Source organism: Exophiala xenobiotica (assembly GCF_000835505.1).
Source record: "Exophiala xenobiotica strain CBS 118157 unplaced genomic scaffold supercont1.1, whole genome shotgun sequence".
NCBI classification, from domain to species: Eukaryota; Fungi; Ascomycota; class Eurotiomycetes; order Chaetothyriales; family Herpotrichiellaceae; genus Exophiala; species Exophiala xenobiotica.
The window spans coordinates 2,861,552-2,874,394 of NW_013562494.1; the positions used below are offsets into that span (position 1 = coordinate 2,861,552).

Here is a 12,843-nt window from a genome sequence, read left to right on the forward strand (position 1 = left end):
CATAACCACTCCATCTACTCGTACAACGACCTTCTGAGGTCCTGGTTACCCATGCTAGCAATATGCTTATCATCACCACCGACGGTGAGTCGCGCGGACTAGGCCGTGAGCACAGTGACCTTATGCCAGCTTGCCTGAATCTGCCTTATCGTAGTATGGGGAGCCCGGCTTTGCTCTGGCAAACATTCCGCTTAGGATGGCTTCGTCATCAATCCTACGCGCAATCCTACGCGGATTGCTTCATGGTCAGTACAACCAACAGCCCTCATGTGCCTTTGTGGGACGCCCACTTTCGAAGATCTGTGCAAGAAGCAAATCCGTCGCGCCACGGCCGTCCTACAATCGCGCCGGGCCAGCTACGTGGCTTGTATCCAACATTTTCACCTGGACAATGGCTCAACAGCAAATATGCAACCACTGACAAAGTGCAGAGATGTCGCAATGCAGTGGCCTGGACTGGCAGCCTGTGAGGGCAGAACAAGCGGCCTTTCGGCCACCACGTCGCTATTCTTGGGGATCGTCGAAGCGCTACGAATATCAACTACGACACAGAACTGGTGACGGCTTGGAAGCAGTATATAGTCTCTCCATGTCGTCCGCTCCCTCCTCGACTCCAACATCCACCCAAAGACCCTGACTGCAGCGCACATTATATCTACGACGGAGGCGCCCACCAAGCAAAGATCACCAGAAACAGATTTCCCTAGTCTCGGAACTTTCGATCTACAGCCAACATGTCAGGCCCCTACGGAAATGGAAGAAGTGGAAGAGGTGACGGACTCCAACCTGGGTACAATACCCCTTTTGGGCGCGGAGGACCACCACCAGACCAACCATCTCAGCCTCGTCCGGGTCAGGGCGGCCAAAATCGGGGCCCATGGGAGCCTGACACGCGGGGACAGCATTACGCTAGATCGACTGTCCCAGCTCCGGAGAGCCAATACCCTGGCTCGTACGGTCAGTTCCGAGAGGGCATGCGCATAAGAGCAGACCCGCAACATCCTGAGCAGATCAAGGATCCTTTCAGTCACGGTGGGACAGAGGAGAGCGAGATGACGACCAACGCGCTTTCAATGGTTGCAAGGCAGCACGCAATGGACAGTGTGGGTTTCAGTAGTCTTTTCATCCAAGTTTGACAGAGGTGGTCGACGTGCCTTGCTAACTACGAGTGGGAACAGCACTTCCGACCCCAAGTCCTCGCAATGAACAGGAACGCAAACGATCTGGGAACGACGACTGGCGATAGTTCATATGCTCCAGGAGCTTCCAGGATCCAGGAAGCCACGGATCCTCGCTATCCTGCACAATCATCCAGGCAGGGGGTGCAAGCACGGCAAGGCCTTGATCCCGGCGCAAGCCGTTACAGAGATTATCCCGGATTCCCCCGTACCGACGGAGCGACGGGGCAGCCTACCGATGTCCCCTCAAGATACGGACAAATGACAGATCCATCGGATCCATCAGGGAGTGGCGGTGCTGGTGGTTCAAGCTCACGAGGGAGACTGAGCAGAGGAGGAGATGGTCGCGGCCCGACATATGACGACGGGAGAGGGGGCAAGTATTCGACCCGTGCATCGAGGCACGATATCCAGAGGGGAAATCCCAACCCGCGTCATAAGTATACAACCCGTGACGGTCGCACAAGAAGTGTCGGCCCTCATATGAGGCCTGACATGATGCCGCCACCACCACCCCTTCCTCCGAAAGGCACTGGCGGCATGGGGAGATATCAGGGAGGGGGAGGAGAACATGGAGCGCCCCCGCCTGAGGAAAGGCTGTTTTTTAGATAGGGCCATCAAGCAAATCTCGATGTGGATGCAAGCTAAAGGGGGGGAGAGCCATTGGCGGAGGAGAGCACTCGGGGGACGAAGGAACGACATTCATCTGGTAGAAGAGGCATGGCCTCAAAGGTAAACGACGGAATGACATAGGTTATCATAAGAATTAGTTGATTGTCAGGCCTCTGAGTACTTCTACATCCTCTTTGTGGTATTGTTTGTATGCAAACATGCCTCATGGCAAAGGAGGATACTTGTTTGCTATTAGATAGTATATGTAGCAGGATATCTCCCACTGTTGGGAGATGTCCCCTATTAATCCTATCAATATGTATTGCTGTGAATTGTTTCAAGAGATGCGGGGACTTATCGGCTCTTTCTGCATAGTCAATTCGGCGAGGCTTGTATGCGTCCATCATGATCTTCGTGCACATGCACTGACATGCTGTCCGGAAGTCTCGCATTCGTGCCAGTGTCATGTTTGTCTGCCGAATTTGGGCCTTCGGGATACGAATCTCCAGGAAATGGTTAACATAAGGCATTGTTCTGGTCATCCTTCATGCGTATGACTTCGCGAAGATGAACCTTCTCTTGAAGCCTCAGGCCCTGAAGAATACCCCGGACATTCATGCCGGCTGACCTTCACGGATGGGTTAGCCGACAACGGCGTGGAGCAGCCGCGGGTGCGGGATTGACGAGCTGGAGATACGAGTAGCTGCGTTAGTACCCCGTACAGTGTTACTTGACTTCGGCCCGGTAATTGTGACCATCGAAGCTCCTGGTGACGACCTGCGCGCCGTAATAATGGAGCGATGTATGCCAGTCATACTGTCGATACAGATGGCAAGGCGAGGTTGCCAGGCGGTATAGCCAGGGGTTGAGCTCACAAGCGAGGACGGGTCCCGAAGCCTGTATGTAAATAAGCTCCAAGCAAGGTCCAGAGGAGAGTGGTACACCAATAATGGGAGACATCTTGGAGGATGTTCTTGACTCTCCAGCTCGGCGCCCAGCCCTGTGAAAGCCCGTCTGTGAAGCTGCATCGGAGATCTGCCTGCGTGATTCGAATTCCAACTCACGGTTAATAAACCTAAGGATGATAATAAGCCTTGTACTAGATCTCTTAGCTCCATCATGCTCCCTGGAGCTTGCAATTAGGAATGGGTGTCGAGGCAACAGGAATTCAAGGGTTTGGTGCTGATGGCGCGTCTTGGCTCTAATATGACGACGATTGTGAGGTCGCTCGCCCCCAATCACTGGATCGTTGGATGGCGCCTCAAGCCGCGTCAGGTTCTGGTCTTAACGAGTCCTCCGTGCAGTACGACGCAGTAGAAGAATCCCGCGCAGGTTTCTTATTCCCAGTACCTTACTCCGTATTGTTCTTCCATTCTTCCCTACCCGGTGCTTCGTAAGTTGGCAGCAAAGCATCCCTTTCCTCCGGTATGCCAATTGCCTTCTCTGCTTCGATTTGACTTCGCCATCTGTTCCACAGAATTCCTTGCTTCTGTGACCGGCTTCAACCAATCACTTCAACCTGCCACGGCCCGGCGACACGGTCCATTTCAAACAGATAACTGTACAACTGGGAAACTCCAGCCTTCAGTATCTTGATTTCAACCAACCCATCCACCTCGACTGACCTCGCCCGCCTGCTGCCTCTCCTGTTCCCATCTCCAGGCCTGAGAGCCTCTCACCGAGATGCCTCTCTCCGACTATTTCAGCACTCCCATCTCTTTTCGAACTCGAGAGATCCTTGGAGCGCTGGTCGCTCGAGATCAAGGTCCCTTGGTCGGCAATGCCATCGAAATCCTCAAGAATAAGGCCCCGGCGCATTCGGGGCATCCCAACTTCGGTCACCTCACCCTCCTCGTCTTCGAAGCCGTACTCGAGGTCGTCTGCGTCAGCCTACCTGGCTACATCGTGGCAAGACAAGGCATGTTCGACGCCGAAGCACAAAAGTTCCTGGCCAACCTGAATATCATACTATTCACACCCTGCCTGATCTTTCAAAAGCTGGCCTCTCAGCTGACAGCCGAGAAACTGGCCGATCTGGCTATCATCCCAGCCATCTTTGTCATGCAGACGCTGGTCTCATACCTGGGTGCCAGAATCATCGCAAAATTTTGCAAATTCAAGAAGAGACAGGAGAATTTCCTCATAGCTATGGGCGTCTTCGGGAACTCCAACTCTCTCCCCATATCCCTGGTGATATCGCTCTCAAAAACATTGAAAGGATTGCATTGGGATAAAGTGCCACACGACAACGACGACGAAGTTGCAGCTCGGGGAATCTTGTATCTGCTCATTTTTCAGCAATTGGGCCAGCTGCTGCGCTGGAGCTGGGGCTACAACGTGCTGTTGGCACCGCCAGAAGCGTACACAGTGGAACAAGGCGGCACCAAACAAGTCGATGAGGCCGAAAGAGGACGAGGAGAATACCGAGAGGATGTAGATTCAGATCACGAACAACGACGTTTGCTAAGTCCAAGCTACGATGAGGAACGAGACAGCAGTGACGAGTTCGAGGATGATCAGACTCAGGTAGGGACAGAGTCCCCAACAACGTCCAAATCTGACGGTCTGAAGACTCCTCGTGATGGTAATAGATTCTCCGCCAAATCCTCAAGGAACTCGTCACAACGCGATCTGAATGGACCTAATGGTGCTCCGGATCTTATGCCTACTCCTACAAATGGGATGGTGGCGCCACATCATCAGCTTGACTATCCCGCCTGGCTCAAAGCACCCGAGAACCAAAAGTACGACGAGGAGTGTGGTGGTATCAAGGGACACGTCAACAAGGCCCGCAATTGGGCAAGATACCATGCTTTGAAGACTGCCCACAGCATCCGATGCACGTCCAGGTCAGCTTTCGAGTCGTTTCCGCAACCCGTTCAGAAGGCTCTCTCAGCCATATGGGCGAGAATCTGCAGGTTCTTTGCAGGACTGTGGGAGTTCATGAACCCTCCTCTTTGGGCTATGTTGATTGCGATCATTGTTGCCTCAATCCCGACATTGCAGCATCTTTTCTACGATGACGGAACGTTCGTTCGCAACTCGGTGACACGAGCCATCGACCAAAGCGGCGGTGTTGCAGTCCCGCTCATTCTGGTCGTCCTCGGAGGCAACCTTGCAAAGAACACGATACCAAAGGACACAGCGGGTGTCATCACTGACCCGAAAGAAGAACGGAAACTGCTGTATGCGTCGTTGATCGCTCGCATGGTCCTCCCTACCGTGGTCATGGCTCCTGTCATCGCCTTGATCGCCAAGTACGTTCCTGTCAGTATTGTCGACGACAAGATCTTTGTTATCGTAGCATTCTTGCTATCCGGAGCCCCAGTTGCTCTTCAGATTGGGCAAATCACCACTCAAAACAACGTTTACCCTACTCTGATGAGCAGGATCTTGTTCCAGAGCTACGTCATCTGGATTTTGCCCTCCACATTGTTGTTGGTGCTCCTTGCCCTAGAGACTGTGGAATGGGCGACTGTGTAAAGTAGGAACACGCATGAGGGCAAAGGCGGCTCTATTGCAGGGATGATGGGATCAACAGTGCAGAGAAGCAGCAGCAGCACATAATTACATTGTCTTGGTCATTCGGTAGCATGGGCGCAGGTTGGTTTTCTAGTTGGGTTATGGATAACAGGCCAGTACCACAAGTGAGCTGTATCGAATATGAAGAGTCAGTCACCAACATGATTATTATCCAACAATTCACATTCCCTCAAAGTTACTCCGTACCGCGGACGATAATCTTTTGCCTTCACGTGGGATGTCTTCATCATCTGGTTGTTTTAGATTGGTCCATCTGTATCAGGATTGTCGAGATTCGGAATGGATCACCACGATGTCAAAGCAGGGCACAGTGGCTCATTCCGACCACCGCACGCGGCTCTGTAATTCAAGGTGGACCATTGGGAAGATGGAAGGCAACAGAGATGCTGCAAGGAGTTGGCTATCAGGGCAGCCTCATACGTAGGTGCAGACGTGTGACAGTAGAAGAATGACGTATGGTCGGTGTCGTGCGGTCGACGATAACCAGCATTACCCAGTCTTGTTATCGACGCACCGAGACTGGACACTGACCAGGGTGCTCGGTAACGGTACTCGATCTCGTAGTGACCGTGCGAACATGAGTTGGCTATCTACCTCAGGTACCTAGGTACGTATGCCTGAGCGCGGAGCCACATGTGGAACTATGATTCTCCCTCATACTCGTTCCAAGGAATTGGCTGGGCATTACGACACTGCACAGTCAGGTATACTGCGTACTGCACAGTTAACTTAGGTGCTCGTAGGAGTGGCCCGGAGTGGTCAGGGACCACGGTCACGGTCGAAGCCCAATAGGCGTGCTGTCCGGCCCCCGAGCCCGCCTTACTTAATCATTTTTGGGGGTGTCGATGGGATTTTCAGCAAATGCCATACCCGAACCCTGTCAACCAGTCACCAGTCCAGTCCAAGCAGCTGCCCTGAAACGCCCTGAGCAGCCCTGCCTAAGTTAGTGTCTCCTAAATTTGATCTCTTTTTGCGTTGCTTGATGCCTACCTCGCTACGTAACGACGCTTCGATCTTTCTTTACAATAAAACCATCCTTGTTCCGATAGCTTCTCTGAAAGCGTCACTTCGTGTTGCTTGCAAGGCCATCGCCGAAATCATTTCACCCTGCGCCCCGTTGCTCCCAGCAAGAGTTGTAGACTTCAGCCAACTTCCATCATCATTTCATCTCAATCCCCGAGTGATCGACACATCTCAACACCTCTTACGGAAATCGCGGCCCATACCATCTCGAGAGTCTTTCCCCTCCAAAATCCTCTTTAAGGGATTGAGCTTTCTGCGGCACCAAGATATATTTTCTTTTCGTTGCGAGTATAACTGCTCGACCATATCCAGCTTGGTGAAGTTCTTGGGCGGCAACCCTTCTCGACCGAGTCCACTAGAACTTTCTCGATTTTCGCCCCTCCAAAAGAAGTCTTCTGCAGCCACCAACCCGTGCTTGCTCAGCACTCACCACCACACAGTACCTCCAATCGAATGAGCACAGCTCGCTGTAGACACCACCTCATTTCCGCCCTCCTCCAGTTTATCCTCCCTTGTACCACTCGAGCGATCTTGTAGGCCGGACCTCCTCCGACCATTCCTCCACCTCTTGCCGCGATTCCTCGCATGTCGTCTTAAACTCAATCGCGATCGGCGCAGTTGCGCAACCACTTGCGAGAACACATCTCAGTCACCATGGACAACAGCCTCCCTCAGCAGCCGTCTCCTCCGTCAGACCCCGGCGCCCATGGAGAAGCATCTCAGTCTACGCAAAACACATCTCCCACCACCACCTCAGACTCCATACCCAAACCACCGTCGTTAAGTTCTCAAGACGGTGGTATGGCTTCCTCCATGAGCCCCTCCTCCGCACCCCTCGGTCCTACCAATGCAGCGAGACGACCGGGACCTCTACCTGGTCGCGCTAGTGGCCTGAACTCTGATATACAAGCGAAGATGAAGGCATTTTCATTGTCCAGGCAAGGTGCTCCCCCATCTTCAACGCAAACTATGCGGGGTGGGCAACAGCCGGCCGGTCCTGGCGGCTTCCTTGGTGGCCCTCTCACTGGAGCCTCACCAACTTCACCTACATCTTCTCCTGCCAGTCTACGGTTGCCAGGTGGTCTAAGTCGGCCAAGTGCTCCCAGTTTTGGATCATCCCCGTCCCCTGTCATGGGTTCCCCTAGAATGGCCAGCCCACAGCCTCGGATGCAGATGGGCGGGCTTGCTGCCAAGAGAGGTATCAAACCTGGTGGAATGAAACTGTCCGATGCACAAAAACCGCAGCCCGCCGGCCAAGAGCAAGAGAAGCATGATACCGGGTCTCAATTCAACAAATTTTCCAGCATCATAGACACGAAGAAAGGGACGTTGAATTTCCAGAATAAGGCCGTCATTCACGGTAGTGGCATCGATTTTGCAGGAGGCAGTACCTTCTCGATATCCCTCGATGAAGTTGACACGATGGCTGAGCTAGGGAAGGGAAATTATGGGACAGTCTTCAAAGTACGACATGCTCGGCCCAAGATGCGGAGGCCCGGCCTCGGCTTGCGAGGCAACATGGTTCGACAGGCATCAGGACCGGTACCGAATGAAGACGTAGACGGAGGGTCAGATGCGCAGAACAAAGACCCGGGGACCAGTGGCCTTGTTATGGCGATGAAGGAGATCCGACTCGAACTCGACGACACCAAATTCGCACAAATAATCATGGAGTTGGACATCTTACATCGTTGCGTTTCACCTTTTATCATCGACTTTTACGGTGCTTTTTTCCAGGAAGGCTCGGTTTACATTTGTATCGAGTACATGGACGGCGGTTCAATCGACAAAATTTATGGCGACGGAGTCCCCGAAGGGGTCTTGAAGAAGATTACGCTGTCCACAGTCATGGGTCTCAAGTGCCTGAAAGATGACCACAATATCATCCACCGAGACGTCAAACCCACCAATATCCTGGTCAACACTCGAGGACAGGTCAAGATCTGCGATTTCGGTGTCAGCGGTAACTTGGTCGCATCTATCGCCAAAACGAACATCGGCTGTCAGAGCTATATGGCCCCGGAGAGAATTTCGGGCGGTGGTGTGGCACAGGCTGGCGCCGGCGGAGGCTCATACAGTGTACAGTCCGACATCTGGTCTCTCGGCTTGACCATCATCGAATGTGCCCTCGGTAGATACCCCTATCCTCCAGAAACTTACGACAACATTTTTAGCCAGCTGAGTGTAAGTGTCGCTGATTCGAAGTAGCGAGTGAAGCTGACGTGTACGTGACAGGCCATTGTGGATGGTGATCCTCCGGATTTGCCAGCCGACCGATATTCTGAAGCAGCAATCGACTTCGTTCGTGGATGTCTTAACAAGATACCCCGACTCAGGCCGACCTATGCAATGCTGCTCCGGCATGCTTGGTTGGCCCCATTGATGAAGCCACCCACCATTTCCGAAGACGAGGAAGCTGAAGAGGCGGCCGAGGCTGGCATTGAGTCAGCATTTACTCAAAGCGCCGCCCCTGATACGGCAGACAAGGAAGTGGCCAACTGGGTGAAAGCCGCCCTCGAAAAGAAGAAGGCAGGCAAGCTGGCGGTCAGCAAGAAACCTGCATTGCACGAGGCACCATTGGACGCTGTCCCTGGCAGTCCTCTACTTACACAGAAGGAAGCTGCCGCGGAGGCTGCTGCGGCTTCGGAGCTGCAAGCGCATTCTGGTGTCCACGTTGAATTTCCAGATCTTCTGGCAGCGAAAGTGCAGGGTCTAGATTTCGCATCATGAACGGCGAGGACACGGATTGTTATGACGACACTGAAAAATCAGTGTAACGAATAACGAGAAACGAAAATACCTGATATCTATGGTAAAGAAGGAGAATCCTATCAACTGTCATGGTCCTGAATGTGATTATGGGCCTGCGACAATAGACTGTTGGCTCTACTATTCATCCTCTTACTATTTCTCTTTGACATCCGTAATCACTGTACCCGCTGATTGTCTTCTTTGATGCATTCTCTTGCTAACAGCCATTACATGAATTCGTAGTTTTAGTGGCTCTTGGTGCAGGCACGATACACCATGCACGATGCACGATGGGTAGGCGATTTTATCCGATGACATCAGCCACCCTGACGACTTTGCACCTTCATTTCGAAACATGAAAACAATCCTCCACCTCGTCTCGTTCCCTCCATCCTCACGCATTCTCAGCCGCTTTTTGCATTCAAAGTCGACGATGTTGACGCGAGTGGCCATCACTGATCTCTCATATGACAACGAAACAAAATGCCTGCTCTAGTCCGAAGACTCCTCATCTGGGCGACGGTGGATGGGCTTGTTCTCCAAGCTCATGGCTCTGCCGAAAACCATAAGGCTATTCAGATCGACTATAAGCGACGCCAGGTAAAGGAGCTACAAGTCGACGATGCAGCCAGCAAGAAAGGGACCTCGTTAGAAGCCCATGGCATTATAGGTAGGCTGAGCTTGTCAATGTAACATCGACACGAAGATCTTACATTTCGCAGGACTCCTGTCAATCGCGTCTTCCACATTTCTGATTGCCATAACGCAACGAGAACAAGTCGCTCAGATCTTCGGAAAGCCGGTTTATGTCATTCGAGACGTAGCCATTCTTCCGTTGTCATCCCACAAAGAGGCCGAGCGAGCTATCACATCTGCCCTTGCCTCGCGAGAGTCATCCACAACGGGCAACGACTCCGACTCTGATTTCAGCGAGCCAGGCGAAGAGGACGAATCTCCACCAAAGGACGTAGAACCGGAGACGCCGGTTGAGCATCCTTTGACTCAGCAGAAGAACTCAAGCTCTACAAGCATCGTCAGAGATGTCATTGCTAATCGAGGTCAATACGCGCGTTTTGCTTCGCAATGGTTCTCGAAGCAGGGCTGGAGAGGCGCGAAAACTGGCACGTCTAACTCCTCAGCACCTCCCCAGCAGGCTCAGGGTTCACCAACAGCATCATCGACTGCAGAAGGGGATGCAGCCGCCGCGGCAAATCTACCGAAGCCGCAAGGCGAAGGTGACGAAGAGAAACAAACGGATGAAGCTGCACATATTATGTCTAGCAATTCCATTCGCGATGCCCTACCTCGAATCGTCAAGACCACAAGGATGATCTTGACATCTGGCAGCTACTTTTTCTCCTACGACTTCGATCTGACACGTCGGCTGGTTCTTCTCGGCGGCAACGCAAAGGCCCCAGCGAGGGAAACATTAGACCCACTGGTACGTTGTGGTAAATCATAGGACGACAAGACTGCTGATGAGTGTAGTACTTCTGGAACCGACGCCTGGCGACTCCATTTCTAGATTCCAAACAGGATGCTTTCCTCATGCCAATCTTGCAGGGGTTTGTAGGCCAGCGAGCTTTCACAGTCCAGAAAGCCGAGTCGAAAAATCCGCATTCAGCGTGCATTGTCTCCGCTGAGCATGACAAGGAGTCTGCTGGCCTAGAGCATGCCATCAGCCACGCCAAACAAGGCCTCGCTAGTATCAGTGGTGATACTCAGGACTATTTGTTGACGCTGATATCTCGGCGGTCAGTAAAGCGCTCCGGCCTGCGCTACCTACGAAGGGGTATCGACGATGAAGGGAACTGTGCGAATGCTGTGGAGACCGAACAGATTTTATCATCCCCCGACTGGGCATCTTCGCGGAGGATTCGGTCCTTTGTCCAGATACGATGTTCCATCCCCTTGTACTTTTCGCAATCGCCTTACTCTTTCAAACCGACTCCAATCATCCACCAGTCGGCGGCGAAGAACGATAATGCTATGAAAAGGCATTTCCATGACCTCAAGAGTCGATACGGGAGCGTTCAAATTGCAGCCTTGGTGGACAAACACGGCACAGAAACCAACATTGGGCAGGCATACGAAGAGGCCGTGCGCAATCTCAAGGAATCAAACCAGCTGGATGGTGTCCAGTTCGAGTGGTTCGATTTTCATGCGGAGTGTCGTGGTATGAAGTTTGAGAATGTGTCCAAACTCGTGGACAAGCTGGAATCTACGCTTGAAGGGTATGGAGAGACGACCGTATCAAGCACAGGAATCGAGACCTCCCAATCAGGTGTGATTCGCACAAATTGCATGGACTGTCTGGACCGAACGAATGTAGCACAGAGCGCTTTTGGGCAGTACATGCTACAGAAAGACCTGGCTAAGGAAGGATTTGCAATCGACTTGCTACACGATGAAACCACGACTTGGTTCAACACTCTATGGGCCGACAATGGAGATGCGATTTCGCGACAGTATGCCTCCACCGCTGCACTCAAGGGTGACTTTACACGAACCAGACGGCGCAATTACCGCGGAGCGTTAAACGACTTCAGCCTGACTTTGACTCGTTATTATAACAACATGGTCAACGATTATTTCTCTCAAGCGGTCATCGACGTGCTGTTGGGTAACGTGTCTTGGAAGGTATTTGAGGACTTTGAGAGCAACATGATGAGCGCAGACCCGGGTATCAACATAGAACAGATACGCGAGGCGGCTATCGAAAACTGCAGAAAACAGGTCATTCAGGATGCAGATGAGGACCTTGTTCAAGGCTGGACCATGCTAACACCTGCTCATGAGAACACCTTACGCACAATCCCATTCGAGGAAGCGGTCGTGCTCTTGACGGATGCTGCCCTATATTGCTGCAAGTTTGATTGGACGACAGAGAAGCTGAGGTCGTTCGAGAAGGTTGACCTTCGTTCGATTTCCAAGATCAGGTACGGTACATACATCACATCGACGTTTGGTGAGCGGCAAATGAAAGAAGAGTTCAACGCTGGGCTCGTGGTGGTATATCAGCCGAGCAAAGACAGTATCATTCGAACAAACACCAGGTCCTTGCAGAATTATGTGGAACCCGTTTCGGATGATTCCCAAAGCCGCATTGACGGCGGTACTGGTATTCTGTCCTGGCTTAGCCCGTCGTCCCCACCGTCATCAAGGACAGTGGCAATGAAAGTGATCGCTACCGAGACACGGACTGAGCCGCCGCTCGCCGTGGCTGGACGTATTGCCGAGGAGATCCGACGGGCCATCACCGGACCTGAAGAGAAAAGCGAAGAGCAAGGAGTCAGTGAGCTTGTGGAACAAGAGGACATCATTTCCCTTGCTGATGCCAAGAAGCGGACTGGCTACTTGGAACAGCTGGGTTATTCCATCAAGAAGCTGGTCTGGTCGTAAGAGTCGCTCAAGAGGGAGTCGGAGTCTAGGGGTATTGAACATGAAGAGAAATCCACCAAGAGAACAACTGGACATTGGTGTCCAGGAGGTCAACTCATGGGGGAGTTGGGGGACCCTCGAGACCGGACAACATCGAGGTTTGCTGAAGAAACGGGGACCGGAGAGCAGAAGAGTGTAGAGGAAGTATTGTTAACGATCAGAATGAAGACACGAGCCTGAGAGATTTTCTAGATATCATTATCATCATAAATCGGACTCAATACCAGACCAAGGCACCGGGGTCTAGGGCTCTCATCAGGTTTACTTTTTGGGTGGGCGGATGATGGCAGGCTTC

The 12,843-nt window shown here is 52.4% G+C and overlaps 4 protein-coding genes across 5 annotated transcripts; all 4 read left to right on the plus strand.

Annotated features, from left to right (window-relative positions):
* Positions 1-165: 165 nt before the first annotated feature.
* PV05_01120 (uncharacterized protein) lies at positions 166-1,967 on the plus strand. The gene is made up of 3 exons (XM_013466073.1): positions 166-245; positions 432-1,103; positions 1,179-1,967. Exons 2-3 carry the CDS (start codon positions 735-737, stop codon positions 1,788-1,790), a joined length of 981 nt encoding a protein of 326 aa, XP_013321527.1. The 5' UTR covers positions 166-245; positions 432-734; the 3' UTR covers positions 1,791-1,967.
* Positions 1,968-3,128: 1,161 nt separating this feature from the next.
* Positions 3,129-5,508, plus strand: PV05_01121. 2 transcript variants are annotated; one of them, XM_013466074.1, is made up of 2 exons: positions 3,129-4,316; positions 4,362-5,508. In XM_013466074.1, the coding sequence occupies exons 1-2, from the start codon at positions 3,474-3,476 to the stop codon at positions 5,271-5,273; spliced, it is 1,755 nt and encodes a 584-aa protein (XP_013321528.1). In that variant the 5' UTR covers positions 3,129-3,473; the 3' UTR covers positions 5,274-5,508. The 2 variants fall into 2 exon arrangements, with proteins under 2 accessions (XP_013321528.1, XP_013321529.1); XM_013466075.1 differs by having other exon boundaries at positions 3,129-5,508.
* An 832-nt stretch (positions 5,509-6,340) lies between these two features.
* PV05_01122 (uncharacterized protein) lies at positions 6,341-9,303 on the plus strand. The gene is made up of 2 exons (XM_013466076.1): positions 6,341-8,540; positions 8,592-9,303. The coding sequence occupies exons 1-2, from the start codon at positions 7,011-7,013 to the stop codon at positions 9,084-9,086; spliced, it is 2,025 nt and encodes a 674-aa protein (XP_013321530.1). The 5' UTR covers positions 6,341-7,010; the 3' UTR covers positions 9,087-9,303.
* Positions 9,304-9,409: 106 nt separating this feature from the next.
* On the plus strand, positions 9,410-12,828 carry PV05_01123 (uncharacterized protein). The gene is made up of 3 exons (XM_013466077.1): positions 9,410-9,777; positions 9,830-10,548; positions 10,596-12,828. Exons 1-3 carry the CDS (start codon positions 9,591-9,593, stop codon positions 12,507-12,509), a joined length of 2,820 nt encoding a protein of 939 aa, XP_013321531.1. The 5' UTR covers positions 9,410-9,590; the 3' UTR covers positions 12,510-12,828.
* The last annotated feature ends 15 nt before the right edge of the window (positions 12,829-12,843 follow it).

What these genes read in the sequence shown, in the direction of transcription:
- PV05_01123 (XM_013466077.1), top strand. Translation starts at nt 9,591, where the DNA reads ATGCCTGCTCTAGTCCGAAGACTCCTCATCTGGGCGACGGTGGATGGG. An exon ending in AGAAGCCCATGGCATTATAG is followed by an intron (nt 9,778 to 9,829) that starts GTAGGCTGAGCT and finishes TACATTTCGCAG; the next exon opens with GACTCCTGTCAATCGCGTCT. An exon ending in GGGAAACATTAGACCCACTG is followed by an intron (nt 10,549 to 10,595) that starts GTACGTTGTGGT and finishes TGATGAGTGTAG; the next exon opens with TACTTCTGGAACCGACGCCT.
- PV05_01122 (XM_013466076.1), top strand. Translation starts at nt 7,011, where the DNA reads ATGGACAACAGCCTCCCTCAGCAGCCGTCTCCTCCGTCAGACCCCGGC. An exon ending in ACATTTTTAGCCAGCTGAGT is followed by an intron (nt 8,541 to 8,591) that starts GTAAGTGTCGCT and finishes TGTACGTGACAG; the next exon opens with GCCATTGTGGATGGTGATCC.
- PV05_01120 (XM_013466073.1), top strand. Translation starts at nt 735, where the DNA reads ATGTCAGGCCCCTACGGAAATGGAAGAAGTGGAAGAGGTGACGGACTC. An exon ending in GGCAGCACGCAATGGACAGT is followed by an intron (nt 1,104 to 1,178) that starts GTGGGTTTCAGT and finishes GAGTGGGAACAG; the next exon opens with CACTTCCGACCCCAAGTCCT.
- PV05_01121 (XM_013466075.1), top strand. Translation starts at nt 3,474, where the DNA reads ATGCCTCTCTCCGACTATTTCAGCACTCCCATCTCTTTTCGAACTCGA.